General features: G+C 33.9%; 3 protein-coding genes across 6 annotated transcripts; all 3 read left to right on the plus strand.

The window, feature by feature from the left end:
- The first annotated feature begins 570 nt into the window (after positions 1-570).
- On the plus strand, positions 571-7,267 carry LOC125867808 (tRNA dimethylallyltransferase 9). Of its 4 annotated transcripts, none has more exons than XR_007446673.1 (12): positions 572-868; positions 1,243-1,296; positions 1,580-1,622; positions 2,225-2,333; positions 2,685-2,883; positions 3,210-3,432; positions 4,056-4,150; positions 4,227-4,321; positions 5,699-5,774; positions 6,446-6,585; positions 6,659-6,822; positions 6,897-7,267. XR_007446673.1 is itself a non-coding variant. In XM_049548388.1 (11 exons), exons 1-11 carry the CDS (start codon positions 635-637, stop codon positions 6,741-6,743), a joined length of 1,197 nt encoding a protein of 398 aa, XP_049404345.1. In that variant the 5' UTR covers positions 571-634; the 3' UTR covers positions 6,744-7,267. The 4 variants fall into 4 exon arrangements, 2 of the variants coding, with proteins under 2 accessions (XP_049404345.1, XP_049404343.1); XR_007446674.1 differs by having other exon boundaries at positions 6,968-7,267; XM_049548388.1 differs by having other exon boundaries at positions 571-868; positions 3,210-3,276; positions 6,659-7,267.
- A 1,902-nt stretch (positions 7,268-9,169) lies between these two features.
- LOC125869035 (malate dehydrogenase, mitochondrial) lies at positions 9,170-13,724 on the plus strand. Its single transcript, XM_049549591.1, has 7 exons — positions 9,170-9,476; positions 11,443-11,616; positions 11,717-11,885; positions 11,997-12,058; positions 12,197-12,318; positions 13,022-13,139; positions 13,321-13,724. The coding sequence occupies exons 1-7, from the start codon at positions 9,234-9,236 to the stop codon at positions 13,456-13,458; spliced, it is 1,026 nt and encodes a 341-aa protein (XP_049405548.1). The 5' UTR covers positions 9,170-9,233; the 3' UTR covers positions 13,459-13,724.
- Positions 13,725-15,967: 2,243 nt separating this feature from the next.
- LOC125867915 (transcription factor GTE3, chloroplastic-like) lies at positions 15,968-20,346 on the plus strand. Its single transcript, XM_049548504.1, has 6 exons — positions 15,968-16,016; positions 16,338-18,312; positions 18,413-18,455; positions 18,607-18,687; positions 18,815-18,886; positions 19,729-20,346. Exons 2-5 carry the CDS (start codon positions 16,369-16,371, stop codon positions 18,862-18,864), a joined length of 2,118 nt encoding a protein of 705 aa, XP_049404461.1. The 5' UTR covers positions 15,968-16,016; positions 16,338-16,368; the 3' UTR covers positions 18,865-18,886; positions 19,729-20,346.
- The last annotated feature ends 5,004 nt before the right edge of the window (positions 20,347-25,350 follow it).

A 25,350-nucleotide genomic window follows, 5' to 3' on the forward strand; every position in this document is an offset into this window, starting at 1 on the left:
TTGTGTAATAAACTCTCTCTCTATATATGAATGTAATGTCATTACAAACAAATTTTACATCGAATTCAAACCTTAGCACATACAATTATAATGTACTCAAAATTGTTTAACAATGAGACCACAAAAGTAAAAGAATATCAAGTGGACAATTTACATGGACTTTCACCAAAATCAATTCAACAATTTCAAATTTATATTTTACAAACAAAACTCATCATTTTAAATTTATAAAAGTTAAAATAAATTACACTCAATATAAAGAGATTATATGTAACACGTGAACAACTAATTAGTACTAATTGCTAATTTATTAGATTAGTGAATCATTGAAATTAATATGTTTAAAAGTTTGTCATACTAATATGTTATTACAAATATTTATTTATAAAAAAAATAATATGAACTATATGCAATTTATAATGTCATATCTTTTTTAAAAAATATTGTTTATAAATTATTATTTACGCATCATTTAACAGAGACTAATAATTTTCACAAATAATAACATTTTCATATTTATCAAACAAATACTAGTATTAATTTTTTAAAAATTCAATTAAGAGGCCTCTAAACTATAGTGTTAAAAAGGGACTTGGCTCCTCTCCGGTAGCCAATCGGTCCAGTTGCTCCAGTCATGATAAGCACCGTCGGGACTGGTGGCGTTCGAATAAGCAGCTATCTCCGGCTGCCGTACACGGTGGAGACACTTCTCCGCCGCCGTTGCCGTCTCTTCACCTCCTGCTCTGCCTCCTCTACCAAAGAGAAAGTTATTGTCATTTCCGGACCTACCGGTGCCGGTAAAAGCAAGCTAGCATTAGAGCTCGCTAAGCGACTCAATGGTGAAATCATCAGTGCGGACTCTGTACAGGTTATTACTTATCTAGCCTCATAAATTACTTCCGTTTGCTTAGTTAGAAAATTGAGATTGATAGTAAACAATTGAATAAAATTGAAGTACTAAAACTTGAACTTAAATGAAATAGCAAAGATTATCAATTTATCACAAACTTGTCAGCGTTGTTTAACTGAATGCAGTGGTGGAGCTAGGTAGAGTCGAGAAAATTACACTTGTTATACATGGTTAAAATTATTTTTATGTATATATTGTAGATTTTCAACCCCTATTATAGCTTATTCTAGTGTTGGACTTTTTGAATTTTAAGCCACTTAGTGAAAATCATGGCTCCTGAATGATGTTTGTTGAAATTCAGTTGATTTATGCTTTGTTCTCTGGCTTTATAGGTGTATCGAGGGCTTGATGTCGGTTCAGCGAAGCCTTCCTTTGATGAACGAAAGGTATTGCTTTAGAAAATTTGAGTTATGTTTTGCTAATATTAGCATGTTTACTGCCTGGTTTTTTGAGGCATGCCTTTAACATGAAACATTTTTTGCCTTCTTTTGGTTTCCGCCTAATTTTTGGTTCTTTTGGTTTCATTTTTGGATGTACTGAATGACTAACTTCTGGAGCTTCATTACTACTTGTTTTTCCGTTTGAGGAATGGAAAATACTTTTTGAATTTTATAGAACCATGTGTCAGAGTACTGCCATGACAGACTTATTTTGCTGTATGTTTTGCAGGAAGTAGTACATCATCTGGTTGACATATTGCATCCATCCGAAGGTATTTCTGTCTAAATTAGAGGGTCTGAAGCAATGAAACATTATTTTGCATGAATTTCAATAGCTGTGCAGCTCATCCCTTCACTCAATGAAGCATGATCTATGCCCTCTACATTGTCATAAATTGTAATTCGGTGCATATATTTGTTGGCATGTGCGTAGTGACAGTCATGACCAATAGAAGTCCTCTGCTTTCCATATTTGTGGAACATCAGAACTTAAAATCAATGAAGGGAACACATCAAAATTCCTCAATTTGTTGAAACCCTCAAATTGACCATTTTATATCTATCATTTCACCTTTGTTTGTTTATGCTCAAGGCATTTGCAATGTTTATACAAATCGTTGAGATTAGTGAATCACTGATATTTGTAACTTTAGACTAACACAACATTCCAAACTCCACTGTGATCAAGAGTCCTTTTTCTAGGGAACCTGTGCCAGTTGGGCGGGGTGGTAATTTGAAGTGAAATTTCCTTCGTCTGATTTGCTCATATAGTCATATTTAGTTAACTGAATGCCCTATATGATGTGCCCTTGAATTTGTTGTCCTTTAGTGCTAACACAATTTTTTTCTCCTTTTCTTTTGGATATGTCATCAGAGTATTCTGTTGGACAGTTTTTTGAGGATGCTAGGCAAACTACCAGAGATATCCTTGATAGGGGCCGTGTTCCAATAGTCGCGGGTGGTACTGGATTATATTTGCGATGGTATGTGTAGGATATTACAGCTCACACTTGAAAGCTTCTGGTTAGAATGAGGAGCACATTTCAAAACTAAAGCTAAACTTTTTGGTTGCAACTTGTTCAACAAAGAAGATTCATTCTGTAAAACTACAGACTGTGAGAGAGCAAGAATGAGGATAAGTTTTGTTGAGAGATGTCTATTTACAAGCTTTATTATATTTAAAAATGAAGCTTACATATATCCTGTAACTGATAATAGAATTGGATCTTGGGTGTACAAGAATTCCGTTTTCATGCAGTCTCTACAACTGAGTCACTTAACCTAAAGGGGCATGATCTTCCAACTCACATAATAAATTCTGTCCAACGTTTAAGGTTTATTTATGGGAGGCCAGATGTTCCAAAAGCCTCTCGAGAGATTGCTGCTGAAGTCGACTCAGAGCTTGCAAGTTTACAGAATGATGAAGACTGGAATGCTGGTGTTCAGTTGTTGGTTAAAGCTGGTGATTCTGGTGCCCAGTCTTTACCGGCAAATGATTGGTATCGCTTGCGTCGCAGGCTTGAAATTGTTAAGGTAAAATTGTGTAACTTTCATGTGCGATTGCTCTGATTTTGATCCCTTCTTTGTAAGCTAGATCACATGTTGTATGAGTTAGGTTGACATTAGAGATTTCTGTATTATTGTTTGTCACTTACCGATGTGATTGCAGGGAGAATCTGTGTTTCCTGTCAACTACTGATGTACTTGTAGAGAGAACTTGTATTGGTTTCATAAGAGCTCTTTGTTGTTATGGAATAGTTGAGACTGGATTGAGATGTGCACAACTGTTAGTCCATGTTGTCGCAGCCTGTTCAGTTCATCTTTAGTTGAAAAAACTAAATACATTTTTTGTCTTGCAGTCTACTGGGTCACCTCCATCAGCTTTTGAAGTACCATATAATTCTTTTAGAGAACAGCTCGTATCAGGTCAAATAGATGCTGCTGATGTCAAGACTTCTGCTGACAAATTGCAGCAGAATGAAATAAAGGATTTGGATTATGATTTTCTTTGTTATTTCCTTTCCACCAATAGGATAGATCTCTATAGATCAATTGATTTTCGGTGTGAAGATATGCTCTTAGGTAAAAGATTAATGAAATTTTTATGATTATTTGCTTTGTTTAATATTCTTTTAAGGTCTTGGAATTCTTAATCACAGCCTCATCCATTGTTCACAAGCCTTCTACGAAGAACATTCTTTTCTGCCTTAAGATTTTTGCGGTTATCATGATACCTAGGGCTAATTATCTGCTTCTCTTTCTTCCTCCCTTCCTGCCCTTCTTCGTTTCATAACATTTTGATAAGACTGGATGAATTAATTTGATCCTTTCTTTCTCACATTTTGGAAAAACTAGATGAAGTAATTTCATCCTTTCTTTCTCATTGTTCATAGTCTTGATGTCATCTAAGGATATGTATTTCGGATAAGTTTCTTCTGAATAAATGGAGAAACATTTCTTTGGAAATTGGATAGTGAAATGTGAGCAATTCAACTAAGCACCAGTGATCATTTTGTTAATAAAGGTTAATTCTTCTTCTAAGAGTTAACCAGTGTGCTTTAATTTTGTAGTCCTTGAGATACTAATCGTTGCTTCAACTAAAATAAATCTTTCTTTTAAATAAGAGCTTTCCATTTTAGTTCCTTAACAACTTTATTTAGAATACATTGATCCTAATTAATTCATTATGATGGTGCATACTGCAGGAGCAGATGGAATTCTATCTGAGGCAGGGTGGCTTCTTGATGTGGGTCTTTTGCCGAACTCGAGTTGTGCTACTCGAGCAATTGGTTACCGACAAGTATATTTGCATCCCTATAGCTTGAACACAGTCCAATAGTTTGTTTACTAATATGTGTTTGTTCAAAATCTTTTAGGCAATGGAATACCTTCTAAGATGTAGGGAAAATGGAGGATGGAGTTCTGCTCAGGACTTCTATGAATTTTTATCTGAATTTCAGAAAGAATCACGGTATGTTACTTTCACTGTGACTATGTAATTGTCTCAAATTGTGATGATCTTTGTTGTTCTCGGTTTCTTTGTATAGAAGATATGGATGTAGGGAAAACGACTGTGTTATTGTGTAATAAAATATAATTTTTCAAAATGTTATCTTTCAATAAAATGGCCTTTTAGTAAGAACCGTTAAGGCCTCCTTGATTGAAATGTGTTTGATCTAACGGAAATTATTTTATGGAAAATATTTCCGGGGAAATGTTTTTTAGTGGAAGATTATTTTCCCAGAAAATGTTTAAATAATTTTTGGAAAAATACATATCAAAGACTGATAATAATTTTAGCAAATTGGATAGTGTTTTACCGAAATTTGAGTAATAAAGATTAATAATTATGTCTTAAGTGTTGGTTGGAGCAAGTGATATGGAATTAAAAGTCAACATAGTTATAACGAAAATGGCTTTCGTCCATAAGTGAGGGAGGTCATCCCCTCACCCCCCAGTAACCAAGCACTAGTGCATGACTTCCTCATGAAAATGTCTTTCTTAGAAAATAACTTATGTCATAAGTCATAACAAACACTTCCTCTATTATTTCACATATTAAGACAACCTTTCTTTCTTGACATTTAATTGTTGTATTTATCTGCAATTTTTCTCTGTAGTGTCACAGTTTAGTTCTGGAGGCTTATATGTTGTAGTCATTGTATGCGGATTTGCCATGGATCAGCAGAAAGTTCCACGACTATTCCTGATAGAATTTTAATCATGTCTCCCCTGTTACTGTTGAAGACAACTTTCTACTTAACCCTCACTTTCTTGTCTGCTGAGCGAGCCACACTTCTTGATACTATAGTTACTTTTCAAGATGAGAAAAGAGCAGTATGGATGATGTGGATGCAACTGTGAGGAACTTCTGATAGTACTGCCTAAATTGGTCCACTCTTTCTCCTGTCTGGGCTCTGGCCCCTTCCATACATTTGGGTCTGGTCCATGCTTTTAGTGCTGGTTTTCCTGATTTGATTGGATTGTCTATAATACTATTTCTTGGCAGTAGTATTAGCAATATTCTTGTAGTTTCTTGGCCGTAGTATTAGCAATATTCTTTTAGCGCTGGTTTTACAGTTCTTTTTTCTCTGTGTTGTGTAATGCTCTCCATTTCACATTATTTCATTGTTGTTACTTTTCCCATATTGAAACTGCTGAAAATGTTTTTTAAATCCGGGTCTATCGAAAACAACATCTCTATTTCTACAAGGTAGGAGTAAGGTCTGGTATACTCTACCATCCCCAAACCCTACTTGTGGGGTCACACTTGGTATGTTGTTGTTGTCTATAATGTTATTTCTTGTAAGTTATAAGCTGATTGACTGATTCTTATACTCTTGTGCAGAAATTTTGCAAAAAGGCAGATGACATGGTTTCGCAATGAACAGATTTATGAGTGGATAGATGCTTCTAAACCTTTGGTATGCCATTTCTGTTCTATAAGGAATTGTTGTGCCTTTCTCTTTGTTAAATAGAACTTTTATCAAGTTGGATATTTCTCTTCATTCGGATGCAGTAGCTGAGTTTCTTCTGGTTTATAACAATTGTTCATGATTCCTTTTATTGACACTATGATATACATACAGTCATGTATGCATTATATATATGCGGATATTTTCATCATTTCTTTGGGTATCCCATGGTTGGTATGTTCTGTGTTGTGTCAGTCTGAATAGGTAAGGTTGATTCTGGAAGGTTCAGAACAAGAGTGGATCCTTTTCAAAGCAATAATTACCATAGTGTGGAAAGATTCTCTTTCAAATTGTTTTCTTCTTTTTTTCATAGAGCTACAATCAGTTTCACGATGACTTCCTTTGGTTTTAGACGCTTATTCTTGCCTTAGGGAAAATATAGGCAGTGACAATTAATTGTAAGAAATAGGGATTCTTTGACTTGGAGTTGGCATGTGATAATTTTCAGTTTTCCTTTTTTCAAGGAACGTGTTTGTTTATGTGCAGAGGCAGTCGTTTCTTCCCCTATGAAAAATTGTTTAATTGTTTAATCTTACCTTTTATTGGGCCTTATCTCTCAGTAGCATGAGCCATGAAACACGTCAAACTCTCCTGTTGACATCTGAAAATGGCATTTACAGGAAAAGGTGCTTAGCTTCATATGCGATTCATATAACAGTCACGATGGCCATCTCCAGATGCCTGAGTCACTTCGTATGCGGAAAGATATAAGAAATCACCGTCAAGCTGCAGAATTGAAGACCTATCGTACAATAAACAGGTATGAACTTGAAATATAGAAGCAAAAATCTTCGCTCATTTACTCCTAACCTGAAATCCCTCTGTATGTAAAGGCATTTCATTGGGCATGAAGATTGTGTGGATGTTCTGGACTGGATAAAGAAGACATATGGCCAACCGACTGACTCTCTTTGTTAACCAACATCTAAAGGACTTTGTCTTTCACTTCAAGTTGTCAAAATCAAAACATCCAAAAGTTGTTCTCGTTGTGATCGAGGTTAGCTTATGGAGATGATTACAACTTTTTTTAGTATGTTGATTTGGTTCGAGCTGTGAAATTGCTTGCACCAGGGTGGCCTGACTACATTAAACTCCCCTGGATGTGGCACTTCCCTAATGTTTACCGAGCTGCCCTTTTTTAGATTTGATTACTACTTTTCCCTTAAAATTTGGATCGTTTAAGATGTGGACTAGAGAGTTGTCTCTCTCTATTTCTATGGTATTGCGAAGGTTGAGGTTGTTACAATTCAAGAAGGTTGCACCTAATGAGGCCGTCGAGCTGTGGCTGGGGATGTCAATCTGCATCTGGGAAATTTTGTACATGTAGGATTCTGTTCAAGAACTCTATTTGCCAGAAAATCATACATTTTCCAAATTTGTGACTTTTTTTGAGCCATGTATATTTATTTGCAGTTCTATATAATAATGCACTTAAGTTCTTATATTTTCTGCATTGATATACTCGCATTATGATATCTGGCAGATTTTTCGACAAGGCCAGTAAACCAAGGGCCAACAGAAGGTTCGATATCAGATTTTTTTTTTACTTTTGTCTCACATAATTGATACAAGTTGTGCGAGGTTTTCTTTTTGTTTCACAAATTGGTGGACTCAAAAGTTTGTACCAAAAAGTGTAAAGAATTGGGTTCACTAACTTGTAAAACAGAAAGTATAACTTGTGTTAGCTGTATGCGGCATAAAAAAAATGTTCTCGATATCATAAAGATGATGAGCCTTTTCTCCCTTTAGTGTAAAGATGAGAATTTGGTCCGCAAACGCAACGATATTCGCAGATATTATGCTTCATTGTGATTGATTAAGATAAAAAGAATATGCTTCATTTGTTAGTGAACTATGAAAATATTAAATGTACAATCATTATTATTAAGTATTTTTTAAAAATTGACTAAAATAATAAAAAAGTGACACATAAATTGAGACGTATAAAATACAATCAAAGACAAATAATTAGACGCGTTTAGTAGGTGAGATGAGATGAGATAAACAAAAATATATGATGCATCAGGATATCTCCATGAGATTAACTATTTCCATCATTTTATTATTTATCTTATCGATTAAGCATGAGAATATAATTTAACATTTTATTGTATTAGATTACTATGTCATCCCGTGTATGAAACAAAACTTATAGATGGGCATATAAAAAGTTGCTTATGAGCCAAAAATTAAAAATCATACACGTAGATCAGTAGATGATATTCTACTTTTGATTTTTGACTTATTTTAAAACTTATTTGGCCTAAAAGTGGATGCTTAAAAGCACTTTATAATCCTTCCAAATACCTTCAAAACTAAAAAACTACTAAAAAGTCAAAGCATCTAAAAATAAGTTAATCTAAATGGGGACTAAGTCAAGAATTTTAAGTTGCTTCAATGGTATAGNTTCATTGTGATTGATTAAGATAAAAAGAATATGCTTCATTTGTTAGTGAACTATGAAAATATTAAATGTACAATCATTATTATTAAGTATTTTTTAAAAATTGACTAAAATAATAAAAAAGTGACACATATATTGAGATGTATAAAATATAATCAAAGGTAAATAATAGTAGGTGAGATGAGATGAACAAAAATATCTCATGCGTTGGATATCTCCATGAAATTAACTATTTCCATCATTTTATTATTTATCTTATCAATTAAGCATGAAAATATAATTTTACTTTATTATATGAGATTACTATCTCATTCGGTGTATCAAACAAAACTTATACCAACTTATTAAGAACCTGGTTGGATGGGCATATAAAAAGCTGCTTATAAGCCAAAAATTAAAAGTCATACACGTAGATGGTACCCTACTTTTGGTTTTTGACTTATTTTTTTAAAAAAATTGGCCTAAAAATAGATGCTTAAAAGCACTTTATAATCTTTCCAAATATCTTCAAAATTACTAAATTTTCCATGCGGTTAAGAGAAAATGATGAATATAAGTATTTTGTTTAGTCTCAGCCTCTCAGATCTTGAGAAATAAGTAATTAATATGAAGAATTAAATATGAAAAAAATAATTATATTTTCTTGATATGTTAAAATTAATATGTAACTACTAAAAAATATAGTGTAGTGATTGAAACTGTTGCTCATTAATCAAAGGTTTTGAGTGATATCTCCAAATAAAGCTTTATTTTACACAAATTCAAATTTTAGGGTAAATAACTAAATATTAAATATTGGATAAAAAACTCAAAAGATTTTTAAATACTAGAGAACAAGTAAAAATGAATCTAGGGAATATTTACCGGCAGAAAATCAGGGGACCCATTCCTAGAAATTTACGAATCTATAGCCAGTATAAATACTGTAGTCGGCTTCACGCAACTGAACGCTCCCTTTGAACATTTCTCTCATTTTCGACTTCACATTTTTCTCCGCCATAGCAATGAGGACATCCATGTTGAGAACTCTGGCTCGCAGAACCTCAACCGCCGGAACACGCCGGGGATTCGCATCGGAGTCTGCTCCGGACAGGAAAGTTGCTATTTTAGGTGCAGCTGGAGGGATCGGGCAGCCGCTGTCACTTCTCATGAAACTGAATCCTTTAGTTTCCAGACTTGCACTCTACGATATTGCTGGAACTCCTGGTGTTGCCGCTGATGTCAGTCACATCAACACCAGATCTGAGGTTAATTTCTGCTTTATCTTGCCTGTTACTCCATGTTTTACGCTCTTCGTGATGAGTGTGTGGTTTCTCACTCTTTTAAGCCCTAGAATTTTAACTGCTCTGATGTATCAGTGTCCTTTGATGAATATAGGGACTTGATTTCTGTTTTTATGTTGATGACTCGTTGCGTTTATCTCACAAGTTGATCTAATCTTTGTATTTTATGTGAATCTGTACCTGTGATTTCGTTGAGTTTTGTTTTGATTCCTATTATATTTGCTAATTATATGCCAGGTATGATGATGATAAGCTAAATATTAATTAATGATGTGAAGGCATAGAATTATCAGAAAAAAAACTCTTATCAAATTTTATCTAAGCATTTGTTGTAGATGACTTCAACATTCAATGGCAAATACTCCAGTGATTATTATTACTATTAGAATCTGTATACTGTAATCCTTGATTCCTTGTGAACTTCTCAAGCAAAAACTCATTGGAATTAAACTACAAAAATGTGAAATAAATATTACATTTCTCTAGTTAAGATGACAACTTTACTTTGCTAACAAGGGAGTTGATTGCAATTTGGGATTATGGAGAAGAGTTTCACAGAATAACTTTCTAGGATAAGTCGAAGTAAGACATAATATATCCACGTTTAGCTCTCCTATCATAAGGACGAAGGTGAAGAGAGATTGGATAAAACTGCGGTGTCACTCAATCTCTTGAAGAGAATAATGTGATAAACAAAAATATAGTAGATTGGTTGATAGAAATGTATTGATTGAAGTGCTCAATCTTTTGAAGTGAATGACGTGATAAACGAAAATGTAGTAGATTGATTGAATTTTAGTGATTGAAGTGAAAGAGTGCTTCGAGATTCCTACTTGAGAAGGTAAATTTAGAAAATGGTTGTGAGATCAACAATGTGGTATGGGGTGAACTTTGGGTCTCAGATGCTTATTATATCCGCAAGATTAACTGTCATTGGAACTTTAGATGCAAATATAGATGTGCAGTCATATAAGATTGGACAAAAATAGAAATGATCACATCAGGCAAAAAGTGCAAGTATAGGATTAATTAGTAAAAAGTTGCCATATATGGTTTGGCTATGCCTTGCATAAACCTACAAACACTAGTCCTTATGTACGGCATTGTGGTGATTGAAGATGCTATAAAAAGAGATCAGGTTGAACTAAAATCATGTGGAAGAAAATTGCTTTAAGAGTAGTATGATCTCTCTGTATCAATGCGGATTTATCTAAGAATATATCTATAAGGGGTACCAATTAGCTAGACTAAGCCTTAGTCATTGTTACACTAGCTTTAGCTTCAAATAGGGATAGGTGTGAAGTTTGGAGAACTTTTAGTTTTAGGGACTGCTAATTTACCATAAAAGATAAATTACTTATATCAAAATGAAATGGACCCAAATACAACAAGATATCTAGAGAATTTATATCATTGACCCCTGCAGTTAGAGATTGAGGTATAGTTAATTAAATTGACTGATGTTCTTATTACTTTATAGTTTATAGTCAATATACAAACTTTTCTCAAAATACACGGAGAGATAATATGTAAGAAATGGTTAACTGAATAAGTGATCAAATATAAGGTTATTCTTTTCTGATTTATGTGCTCTTATGCATCTATTCCTAATACTTGTAATGTTATACATTACTGAATTTGGTATAACTACATAATTAATGTTGATATTGTGAACACTGAGAGTAAATGTGAAAACCAAACGCTAAACAACTAATGCAGAATTTAGTTGGGGGCTTATTTTAAAATATATGGATCTCCTGAAAGACCCCTAACTTTTATCCTAATGATGTAATCCTTTGCACAATAAGCCAAACAGTGTTATACTTTTTATCCCACTTACCTCACCTGCAATCCACAAACTGAACGGCCTCAGTGTCTGATCCCTAGTCCTTGCAGTTCCTTGACCATTGTTTTTTTCCTGGACTTGCAGATTTTGGGTTATGCAGGAGAAGAACAGCTAGGGAAGGCTTTGGAGGGAGCTGATGTTGTCATTATTCCGGCTGGTGTGCCACGAAAGCCTGGTATGACCCGTGATGATCTGTTCAACATTAACGCTGGTATTGTTAAGTCTCTTTGCACAGCTATTGCAAAGTATTGCCCTCATGTAAGTACCCATATTGGTTTACATATTAGTTTAGATGTTGGAGTAACAAATGCTGACTCTTCCTCTTTTCCTCTAATGCCTCCCCTCAAATCTCCAAAAGGCACTTGTCAATGTGATCAGCAACCCCGTGAATTCCACTGTCCCAATTGCATCTGAGGTGTTCAAGAAGGCTGGAACCTATGATGAGAAGAGACTCTTTGGAGTGACCACACTTGATGTTGTTAGGGCAAAGACTTTCTATGCTGGAAAAGCTAAAGTTAATGTTGCTGGTATGCATCATAGTGATTTCCATCTTTGATTTGCTTCTATTTCATTGTATTAAACCGTCAATTTATGTAAAGTTCTTATTCACTACTAAATATTTTGGTGCATTGTTCCAGATGTCATTGTCCCCGTTGTTGGTGGTCATGCTGGCGTAACTATCCTCCCGTTATTTTCCCAAGTAATCTTTCTTTTCTTTTGTTTAATCTAGGTTATTTAAAAATTACGTCTACCTCGTGCTGACTCATAAAAAAGGATTAATTCCACATTGTAACTTTACTAATTCTTGTATTGTTGTTATCTCTAAATGTTGCAATAGGCCACTCCAAGTGCAAATTTGTCAAGTGAAGAAATTGAGTCACTCACCAAGCGCACCCAAGATGGTGGCACTGAAGTTGTGGAGGCCAAGGCTGGAAAGGGTTCAGCCACCCTCTCGATGGCGTATGTTTCTATTCATGCTCTCTTTTACTTATTTAAGTTTCAATGTTTTCATGAAAGTTTCTCTGTTTGGTGGCAAGAACTTTCTGGTATTGACAAGGAACACCTGCATAAGTGTCTTCCGCTAACGAGAGTCAAATTCTTGTAAAGAGGGTCTAGAGTTGCTTGACAACTCTATTTGTTCCTCTTTATGTGACCATATCCCCTTTATAGTCCTTTTAAAAAAGAAAGACTTCCTAAACCTGGAAGTAATTTAAGAAACTCTCCATTTTATCCTTGATGAGAAGCCACACAAATGTTATGACATGTTTAAGAGCACAAGTCCCAATTCTTTTCTTTCTTGAATTCACTGCACAATCAAATAAATTCACGTAAATTAAAATGGAGCGAATATATTTTGACAGGTTTTCGCAATACTAATATACAACATGATTACTTTTTCTGCATGTGTTGTCACATGCCACAACTGGAAATTAACACATGCTGCATAGTGGCCAAGATTGTGCAATCTTGATAACGTGTTGAATATAAAGTTTCCATGCACCTAGTATTGAAGTGAACTACTTGTCAAAACAATGTATTGAAGAGAACTTGCCCCACTCAGTATATCAGTAAAAGATATTGTTATAAAAAATAAGAAAGACTTCTTTGCACATCTTTCTTTGTGTGGTTACTGGGTTTTGAGCAATTTGTTTCACTTCTGCAGCTATGCTGGTGCCATCTTCGCGGATGCTTGCTTGAAGGGACTGAATGGGGTTCCAGATGTTGTAGAGTGTTCATTCGTACAGTCAACTGTGACAGACCTGCCATTCTTTGCATCCAAGGTAATGATATCCTCTTCTAACCTAAATGGTGCTTGAGTGCCTATTTGCTATTAAATGTATCTGTCTTGCCATCACTCGATTTTGCATCTGTATAGAGGGATCTTCATTTTCTGTCAGTCGATGACATTATTTTGTTGGTTATCTTTCTTCTGATTTCAACACTTGTTTGAACTATTTTCAGGTGAGACTTGGGAAAAATGGCGTGGAAGAAGTCTTAGGATTAGGCGCACTTTCAGACTACGAGAAAGAAGGACTTGAAGCTCTTAAACCAGAGCTGAAATCGTCCATTGAGAAAGGAATCAAATTTGCCAACGCCTAATTAAACATAAAAAAAGAAAATGATACTTTGAAGTTTTGCCAGCTCTATTTTTGGATACATTTGAGTTGCATAATATTTTGCGAGCTCCTCGCTGCATTAGATTTAGCTTTTATAGTCTGAGATAGTAGAGGTGTTAGATATATAGCATATATATATTTGTAGAAAATAATCATTGGCAAACTTGTGATGGGTGCATTTTCCTTAAATAATCTACCACGTTCAACATGCAGATTCATTTATTACACATGCAGATTTATTTGGTAAAAGGGGAGTAGTAAATTGGGTTTTCTTAACTCTATTTTATTAGAATGTAATTGTTAATTAAGTCATTTTGGTATTCATAAGTTGGAAAAAATAATATATTTAAATAAGGTCTTAGAATCTTGATTAGTTAATCTCGTCTCTTGATTTATTACTTTCCTGAATTAGTGTGGTTTTCTTGACTTGAGATGGTTCCTGCATACATAAATTTCCTCCAATATTTTCTACTGCGCCATAATTAATCTAAAATCCGAGTAAGGTGCCATGATGTAAGTTATTTGCATATGATATAGTTTTGATAAATGAGATTCATAGTGTAGTTAACACTATTAAGCTTGAGGTTTGGTGACAAACTCTGGAGGTCTAAAGAGTTCAGGTTAAGCTATCACACATCGTATTATTACAAAATGGATGAAATGAAGGCTCACATCCAGAATCTTATGTGATAAGAAGATGTCATAAAAACTTAAAAGACAAGTTCTAAAAGTCAGATGATCCATTGTATCACATAATTCAAATAAGGACATATTTCATTACGACTTTTTTATTTGATTTCATAGTCCTAAAATATAACAAAAATAATTAAATGATTATTGTATCTGCTGAGAAATTTATTTCAAAAAGTCGAACGACATTTCATTAAGTTTTTTTGTGCTTTTAATATAATATAATATGTGTAAAACAGCACGTTAATAATTGTACGCCGTCAATATTCAGTATAATATTTAAGTTAAATATGTTAGTATGATACATGAAGAGGGGTATGTTGCTTTAATAAAGTATCTTTAATAAAATATCTTTGATAAAATTCAATTTGATAGTGAATCAACTTGGTGTTATTAACAACTTATGATTAAGTATGTCTGGAAAGATATATTGCTAAAAGATTTTTAGGTTTTTAGAAGTATGTTCAAAATAAAATAGGGTTTATACTTATTAAGAACATAAAAATCATTTAATATTTTGAAGGAGATTTCGGTCAACTAACATTTATATTCATACCATATAATAACTAGTTTCAATAAATGTGCGATACATGTTAATAATAATACTAGATATTTAGTCGATCAAACATTTCATGTTCGTCAATTATACATATAAATGAAGAACAATTTGAATTTAATATAAAATCTTGAGGATAAACTTGTGTGTTGGAATATTATTATCCAGTGTTATTACATTTTAAATCCTGAGGTGAATTTTGAGTAGAAATATAAAAAATATTAAACTCAACCCTATTTTAACCAAAAATCTCATAAATGATGTGCGGCTCATAACATCACATATTAAATAAATGTCCAAAAGTTTCTAAGCTTAGTAAATGTGATTAATTTTTGCTTGCTTAAATACATAAATATAGCTACTTCCCTTTTAACTTAACATCAAATTGACATTTATACCCTCAAATTTTGAGTGTACATAAATAAACACTTAAATTTATATAAATTTAAACAAGTAAACATACATATTCTATATGACATAATACACATGTAGGACGCTACATAAGACGTGTATTGCTACGTAGGACACTACACATATTACATGCGTCTACTTATTCAACTTTATACACGTTTAGATTTTTATTTATTCACACCCAAAATTGAAAAACATATATATCAACTAAGACCAAATTAAATAAACATAATATATAAGCACTCCCTTTAACTTAATCCCAACCAACATCTATGCCAAACTTGTATAAAGTTGAACAAATAGACACATATATCTTACATGACGTCCTACTTGACAATTTCACATCCTACGTATATTATGTCACGTAGGACACATATATCTATTTATTAAATTTCATACATATTTAAACGTCTACTGATACATACTCAAAGTTAAAGAATATAATCAAATTAAAAAAATATATGTATACATTATATCAATTAAAAAACACATTCATATATTATACTTAAACAAACAAATGAGTGTTAAACCATGTGTTCATACATAAATATAAGCTAAATCATGTGATTATACATGACCTAAATAATTTTCAACCATATAGTTTAATTTTTCCCCGATATAAAATGTAACAAGTAAAAATGATCCCGAGAAAAAGCACGAGGGTAAGCAAGTAAAGTAAAAACAAAAATAATATTATGTCATCCCACGTTTTCCCAACATATTACGTGGCAAAAGGACAATGCCTCTTTGGTAATAACAGTAGGCTCCGACACGACAAGCGCGTGTCAACAACATTATAAAAGAGAAAGTAAACTGTACGTACATAACCCAAGCGAGTACACTTTTAGATCCGACCCGAAAAAACTCTCTCTCTCTCTCAACAGGTAATCATCTCTCTCTCTCTCTCTTCTGCTATGCTCTGTCCCCAATTTTCTTAACCCTAATTTTATTGTTCCCCAATTTTTTTTATTTTTTATTTTTACTTTTTTTTGTAATTTTTTTTGTTTTTACTATTTTATTATTTTTGGAAGAACCCTAGTTCCGTACCGGCTTTGATTTACCTGAAAATTGAATCGCTTTTTTTTTTCCGATCTGTTTGAGCTAGGGTTTCGGAATATTGTTGTTACGATTCATGGGGTTCTGAGGAACCCTATTTTTTTTTTATGGTTGAAGATGTTATGGTGATTTTGGTGGATTTTTTTCAGGTTTCTTGTGTTATTTGGTTTGATTTCATGTATGGCTTCACATGTCGACGATTTGAAATCTAGAGAAAGGTTAAGGTGGGGAAGCCCTACCAAAGTTTATACCAGGAAGCGTAGAAGGATCCAGAAGAAGGATGACCCGATTCCGATCTCCGCTGCGCCGGATGTCAACAAGGGGAGCAGCAAGGATGCGAATGGTTTTGTTGTACAGGCTGGGGAAATGGAATCTTCAGAAGAATCGGAGCGGTTGCAGTACCGTCAGGAGGAGGAAGAACCTCAATTGAAAGATTCTTTGCCGTGTGATTTGGAATTGGAAGATGGGAGGGATAGGGATCAGGTAGAATTGATAAATGGTAGACAAGGGCAGGATGATACCCTTGGATCACAGGGAGATTTAGATGGCAGAGATGTGGCTAACGTTGGTGGCAGCCCAATTGTGGAGGCTAATAATGGTGGGGATGTTCGGGGTGAAGAGGCTGCTATGGCGAGTTATACAGATGGATTAACTAGAGAGCATGCTGAGCTGGATTCGACAGTTAAACCTGTAATTTCTAGGGTTCGAGATAGAATTAGGATTAATATAGGGGGAGCGACATCAAGAGTGGAGATTAGAGGTATTAGGAGGGACTTAGTGGGTGAGCTTGATCAGATTAGGAGTTTAGTTATAGAGCTTGAAGCTAAGGAGCTTCAGCTGGCCACACATGATACAAATACTAATGGTGGTTTTAATAATGTTGGTAGGATAACCGCTATTCCTAGTGGTGCTGTTAATTCTAATAGTCAACCACGATATATCGATAATGGTGTGATGAATAGTAGGGCTTTAGTGCGAGTGAATTCAGAGATGGGTTTGGTGGGGCACCCTGGATCGAGACCATTCCAGCGACCAAGGGTTGCAGTTGTGGAAAACAATAATGTAGTTGCTGAGTTTGTGGAGAAGGAGAAGAGGACCCCGAAGGCCAATCAGTATTACACTAATACCGAATTCTTACTTGGGAAGGATAGATTGCCTCCGGAAAGGAATAAAAAATTTAAGCCAAATGGTGCTGGGAGGAAACACAATGGTGAGTTGGAGCAGGGGTATCCATTTGGCGCTGGCTTTGGCTTTGATAAACATAGGAATCAGGTGTTTAAGAGATGCACCACCCTGCTTCAGAGGTTAATGAAGCACAAGCATGGGTGGGTATTTAATGAGCCAGTGAACGTGGAGGGTCTTGGGCTGCATGATTATCATGCTATCATCAAGCATCCTATGGATTTGGGCACTATCAAAGCTAGGTTATCTCAAAATCTGTACAAGTCTCCCAGGGAGTTTGCTGAGGATGTGAGACTTGTCTTCCGTAATGCCATGACTTATAATCCCAAAGGACATGATGTTCATGTTATGTCGGAACAGTTGTTAAAGATTTTTGAAGAGAGGTGGGCGGTTATAGAGGGCGAGTTTAATCCGGATTGGAGGTATCAAATGTATCATGATGCAGGTTTGCCTACCCCCACTTCAAGAAAGGTCCCTCAGCCTTCTCCCTTTGCCCGTGCTTCTGTAACTTCTCATGCCGCTCCACCTGCTTCTCAAGCAAGGACTTTGGATAGGTCTGAGTCAATGACTGGACCAGCTGATTTCAGGTTCAAGCCATCACGCGTTGCTCATGTTGGTAGGGTACCAGTTCCTAAGAAACCTAAAGCAAATGATCCCGATAAAAGGGATATGACCTATGAAGAAAAACAGAGACTCAGCACACATCTTCAGAGTTTACCTTTAGAAAAGCTTGATGCTGTTGTTCAGATTATTAAGAAGAGGAACTCCACATTTTATCAACATGATGATGTGATTGAAGTAGACATAGACAGTGTTGATGCGGAAAGCCTCTGGGAGCTTGAAAGGTTTGTGACCAATTACAAAAAGAACTTAAGCAAGCAGAAGAGAAAGACTGAACTTGCTCAGCAAGCCAGAGTAACTACACGGACTGCCCCAGTCATGGTGAGCTTTGATCTAGATATCCCTCTCTCTTTTCCTTCTCCACCTTCGTTTTACATTTTTGTCTGGTAGGGATTTCTTAATTTGTGGCATTTCTTTACAGAATTCTGCTCCTATGGTTGCTGGTGCACTGAACAGTATTACTGGTAAGCCTCTTATACATGTGACTATTTTCCCAGAGTGATATCAAGTTTCATGCTTAAGGTGGAAAATACTCATAAAACATGGTTCTATGGTTCTTTGTTTTTTTTACATGACTAGCTAAAAATAACACCAGTGCTCTTGCTACAAGTGCAGAAGCGGGAAGACAGATGGATAATGCAAGCAGTTCCAGCAGTTCAAGCAGTTCCAGCAGCGATTCAGGTTCATCGTCAAGTGGTAATACTGATTATCTTTTGCATGTTTCATCTTTAAATGCACCATAATTGTCGCATGTTTAATTTTATTGATTTTGCAGCCAGTAGTTCACTGCATGTGTCTGATATCTTTTGCTCTATCTTTTCAGATTCTGATAGCGATAGTTCCTCTGGATCCGGATCTGAAGCAGGCCATTGATGTGAAAGGCCACTTAGCGCAGGTGAGTCAGTTAGCTAACTTTTTTCTTATTTCTTGCGGACTTGCACCTTTTTTGTGATTGGTTTGGCTCTTGCAAAGTTCTCTTGCGCATGCTGTTGATTAAATCATTGATGGTTAACATATGGTAGTTTGGGTGGGGGAGGGACATGTTGATGGTGTATGCAACTCTAGTCCGTAAATATCTTTAGATAAGATTGTTGTGGACTAGATAGTTGTAAAGCTAATTAACGTATCTTATTACTTGTTATCTTTTTAATTTTTAATTAAAAAAAAGACCTATGGAATAAATAATAAAGAAGAAGTCATAAGTTTCTGAAAATGATTAATGTTGATCCCTATTTAACACAAAATATTGTCATACCATATAAGTTAGCACATTAATGGTATCACCAAATTATCTTAAAAGTTGGAAAATTTTGTGATTGCCTTGTTTGTCAATATTTGGTAAGTACCCCTTTTGTGTAGTACTCCTTAAATATTGAATATTAAATCTAGTGTCCACATTATTTGATTTTTCAATTTTCTACTTATCTTAGGTTAGCTTTGAATTCGCCTGGATTATCAATCAGTCCATTGAAGGATTATTTACTATTTGATTTGAAATCATTCGAAATGATAATAAGATATGGCTAAGTCGTTCTTTTTCTGGGTAAAAAATGATTTTTTGCATCCAAATAGTGTGTGAGCTTCTGGACTGCTTTTTGGGGTCAAGTGCTATATGCATCTTTGTTGCTATTCACTATTTTATTCCATTATTGAATTTTCTCTTAACAATGTTTATGATGTTTCTTCTTAGATTCAGGAGAAGTTCTAAATTCTTTTGTCTATCTTGTTGTTTTGCAGGAATTCTTCATGGATGTCTTTAGCTGTGTACGCATCTGAAGGTTCCAAGATGAAGGTCCTCTTCTGGTTGAAGGACGGCTGCAATCAAGAACTTCAAGTTTTATAATCGAAGAGATAAGTGATTTTGGAAGAGTCAGACATCTCATTCTTAACATTATTTATGATGTTATTTCTATACAAGTGTTATTGGTTATGGTAGTCATGTGAGAGATGTAGCACCTGTAAATTGCTTCACCAGTTTTGCTTATACATGTGCTGGGATTTTCATTCATAGCATTGCACACAGTTAGAGCAGCTAGGTTTGCTTTGTGCGATGTCCTGCAGCTGGACTTGGTTGTAGTTGTAGAAACCAAGTATGATGGTAGGAATGCATATTGTAAAAATTATTAGGGATCTTAAGTGGAAATGATAATGGAGGTGTGTACATATTTTCCCATTCATCTTCCGGGCAACTTTTTGCAAAGAATTTATATGTATTTTCTCCTGAAGTAGACGCAACCAGGATTGAACGTCAGTTAAGCTCTCATGTCCATCCTCTTGTATGTCCGAAAATGCTACTGTGTATGTTGGTCTTTTGACTTGGAATTAATAGAATGAATCCTGAGGGATCTTGGTTGATTTTTCTGAGTTGTGTATGATCTCTTGTTATGTTCTGAAAGTTCACAAGAGTAGTTGTGGTATTTGATTGCCTCTTATTATGGTTTTAAGTTTTATCATAAGTACTGATTTTTACTGCTATTTTAGACTATAGTCTAGTAATAAATATTTTTTGACTAACTGCATCATGCAGGAGATGAACTTTCTCTTATTCAAAACCGTGCATGAGATTTTCATTGGTATGATATACACATGAATTACATGTTTAGCTATTGTCATGCAACGTAAATATGGTTGGGGCAATGTTAAGGAAAGTTCGACGTGATTTTTCATTTAGGCATCTTAATTAAGTCATGTACCTATTGAACAATCATTTTGACACTTTTTAACAACTTGCATAATATTGTTCGTTTGTTTTCGTTTTTCCATAAGCTGTGACCTATTTTTTCCAGATCAAGTGTTTTGTTTTTTCGAGAATAGTATTTTCAAATCAATATTTAATTAGACCTACATGCAAAACCCTAATGGCTCGTTTGATGTGAGGTAGAAGGTATCATAATTGCAGAAAAAAAAAATGTAGGATTATTTTATTCCATGTTTGATTGGAGGTATTAGGTAGTCATTGGATTAGTTATCCCACCATTTTTGTCATAGTGACGGGATAATTTATCCTATATAGATGAAATAACTTATCTCGAAATTAATTATTCTGTGATAACTTGTTCCCAACTAAACGACCCCTAAGTGTGGCCATCCTAGCCAATAAATCATATTCGAAAATCAATTCAACAATATAAATTGTAGGGAAAAGCCTCAAGAGAAAGTAAATTTAACATACCGCAAATCACTTTTCAAATCTTAGCCCAAAGTCACAAAGTAATTATTTTGTTCCTATAACATATCAATGACTAATTAATCACTGGAAAATTATTATAACTCTCATAAATCATTACCTATATATTCTCGAATATAAATCTTTTAATCATATTTAAGCCCAAAACTTCATCATCCAAGCCATCCTTTACTTACAAATCCTTATGACCTTAAAATTTAGCTAGCTCTCCAAATTTTCAAAGGAAAATTTTCGATAAAGTTTTCTTTATTTCTAGGCTTATTTTCAACCTGTTAGTGAATCACAAATATATAATATAACCATACATTGCTCTACCCATCACACCCCTATTAATAAATATCGGGAAAAGAATCAAAATTATCGCTATACTTCTATTTATTAGTTAAAGTTTATTGTTCGTATATTATCCGACTATTTTAAACAACATCAATCACTAATAAAGTGGGGGATTCTATCACTATTACAGTGAAAAAATCAAGTTAATTGCTGAAAAAATGATTTTTATTGACTTCCTAAAACTCTGGAGAAATTCTATCCCTATCTCCCAACAACTAAGTGAGAGACCTAAATTCAAACAAAAATTACTCTATTATAGGTGCCTAGGTGGTGGCCTTAAAAAAAAGCAAGTATCACGGTAACAAATAAAGAATTTTACTGTAATAATACAATTGTCGCTATATTATATTTAGAGATAATAATAAATATAGATATTTATAATCAATACTCTATATAAATATCGTTAAATGCTTTAGCGATTCTGAACGAAAATATAAAAGGCAAATCTTAATGTCTCATATGTGATAATGTGCATATCTTTATAAAAAATAATTTAAATTAGGTTTATCATATATGCATACGTGTAATGCATAAATATAAAAAAGCAGCCGTCGTCAAATAGAGGCCAGCTTGCATCAATTTTGCTAGTTGGTTTATTAGATAAGTTAATTCTCAAATAAGATAAATGTGTTAAGTTGGTAAACTGTTGAAGGGGAAAAAAAGCTGAAAAAGAGATGAATCATGAATTCATACACAGATTTAAGATATAGACATTTCCTTCCTCGAGATTATTTAATTAATTTTAAAAGTTGAGTTTGACAATACAAATAATTTGATATCTTAAAACTGAATTTTGATATTCAAAAATTGTATGGAAGGTATCATAAATTGCAATTCTCTGATAAAATATATTTTAAAATATTGGAATAAAGCACAAGTACCTCCCTAGATTAGGTCCGAAATTCCAAAAACACATTTTAACTAAACTAAAGTCCTATTATCCCTACTCCGAACTCATTTTTTTTTGTAATTTTATACACTTTTTGATTTACGTAGGACACTCTGTCACTCGACATAGTTGAGGCGCGTGAGAGATGTTTGGATGTCACGTAAGTCAAAAAGGTATATAAAATTATAAAAAAATGGGTTCGAAGGTAATAGGACCTTAATTAGTTTGGTTAAGATATATCTCTGAAATTTTACTCATAGTCTAAAAATATTTATACCTTATCCCTAAAATATTAGTCAATGTGCATATCGTTTGAATTTCCAAAAAAAGAAATAAGTAGGGAATATTGTGGACATTGTCTAGCAGCCAAGTAAACATTGTCGACATCCTCTTTTTATATATGCATATCTAACTAATTAGCCAACCTTGTTTAATTATATATAATCCTCATTAATTAGAACTTATTATATTAAATGAAGCTTAATTAATTAATGAATCACTATATATTGTAGGGCCACTTTTGGACAATCACGTATGATATAACATCCACCACGAATATAAAGATCCATTGGTGCAGTACTGTCTGCGCAAGTGACAAAATGGCATGTTGGATAAGATAGAAATCGACCGATCGAAAACGAGTTAAATAAAAGCGAATAAATATTAAAAAATGAGTTGATAAAAGGGATGATATAGATAATCATATTATTCCTTGACTTTTTAAATAGTTGAAATACACACTAAAAAGTCAAAATAACACTCCTAAAAAGCAAGAACTTGTGAAATTAATACACATACAAATAAGTATTGATAATATAAATATTCATATAATTATTCGTCTGAATATTTATTTTTTAGTGAATAATATATATCCATTTTTCGTATTCATTTTTAAAGAATCGATTATCCAACTCATATCTAATGGATCAGTTTAAATAGTTACTCATTTTAAAAACCATTTTGCTAGGCTGCATACCAAAAAGGTGCATTAAAAAAATTCAGGTTGACAACTTGAATAGCTAGTAATATAATTTCTCTTTGAACAGGTCAAATGGCCTAAAAAGTAGAATACAAAAAAAGCTTGTTTTAAACAAGTTATCTAATCACTACTACACTTTTCTTTCACATTTTTAGCACTTATCTTATTTGATTGTGAACCCCCCCTTGTCAATAATACTATATACTATGATGAATATTAATATTTAGGACTATATATAGTTCAAATATAACTCTCTTCATTTCATTTCATGCAAACCTTAGATATATATCATTAATTATTCAAGAATTAATGTCTAGTACTTCTAGGTTTTTGTTATGGTTCATTTTTATTATCTTGCTTTCATATTGTATAAGCTTAGAAAGTCGTCCTCTTGAGACATTGTTACCAAGGAAGAGGAGTACACTTATGGAGACTGCTCAAGAAATTTTGAGGGAAAGATTACAAAGAAAAGATGCATTCAAGTATCACGTCAACCGGCTTAGTCCTGACGGACCTGATCCTCGACATCACTAGGGCATGAGCTGATTCAGAATTTCAAGATGATGAATGAATTATTTAAATTTACCAGGTTCAACTTTTAGGTTCTTGAGTTTAACTCATTACACTTTTGATCAAATTATATGTTCAAAATTTTTATTTTTGAAAATTTAAGGATTTTTTACATATGTACTTGTGTTGAAAATATTTGGATTAGTTGAACTCATTGAAAACATATACAAAATTTAGTAATAATAAAAGGAATTTTTATTCGTCTGAAATACGATTGTAACTTCACCAATAATTCTGTTTTTGCTTTACTTTTTTGAATTCCTAAAAATTGGCTTGTAAATGCGAAAATATGCGTTAAAAATGGCAAAACTATACACAATGCTTCCCCAACTCATTAAGGAGGTCCTCATAAAGTTTTTTCATAAAATATATTGAGTGCTCCAAGGCGCCGGATCCATGGGTTAATACACACGTAAAACCAAGAAAGTCGACTAATTGTTAAAAGTTGGCTCGTAAATGCGAAAATATGTCTTGTAAAATGGTGGGACTATACGAAATACTTCCCCAATTCATTATTGAGGTCCTCATAAAGTTTTTTCAGAAAATTTTTGGGTGCTCTAAGGCGCCAAATCCATGGGCTAATACACACGAAAAACCAAGAAAGTCGGCTAATTCCTAATAGTTGGCTCGTAAATGCGAATATACATTAAAAATGGTGGGATAATACGCAATGCTTCCCTAACTCATTACAGAGGTACTCATAAAGTTTTTTCAAAAAAAAATTTTGGGTGCTCCAAGGCGCCAGATCCATGGGTTAGTACACACGAAAAAACAAGAAAGTACGCTAATTCCTAAAAGTTGGCTCGTAAATGTAAAAATATTCCTTAAAAATGGTGGGACAATACACAATGTTTCTCTTACTCATTACAAAGGTCCTCATAAAGTTTTTTCAAAAAAAAAATCCGTTGCTCCAATACGTCAGATCTATGGGTTAATACATACGAAAAACCTAAAAAGATAGCTACTTTCTAAAAGTTGGCTCATAAATGTGAAAATATGCCTTAGAAATGGTAGAACTATATGCAATGTTTGTCCAACTCACTACGGAGGTCCTAAAAAAAAATCAGAAAAAATATTTGGGTGCTCCAATTCCGCCAAATCCATGGGTTAGTACGCACGAAAAACAACAAAGTCGGTTTGTTCCTAAAAGTTGGCTCGTAAATACGAAACTATGCCATCAAAAAATGGTGGGACTATACGCAATGCTTCTAAAACTCATTACGGAGGTTCTTATAAGGTTTTTTTAGAAAAATAATTTTGGGTTCTCTAAGGCACTAGATCCTTGGGCTAATACACACGAATTTTTTTTGCCAAAAATAAGTCGGGATCACGTATCACCAAAAATTCATGGACTATTACACACGAAAAATGGTAAACTCCGTCTTTCCCGCATTGGGA

The sequence above is a fragment of the Solanum stenotomum genome, chromosome 6 (assembly GCF_019186545.1).
Source record: "Solanum stenotomum isolate F172 chromosome 6, ASM1918654v1, whole genome shotgun sequence".
Classification (NCBI taxonomy): Eukaryota; Viridiplantae; Streptophyta; class Magnoliopsida; order Solanales; family Solanaceae; genus Solanum; species Solanum stenotomum.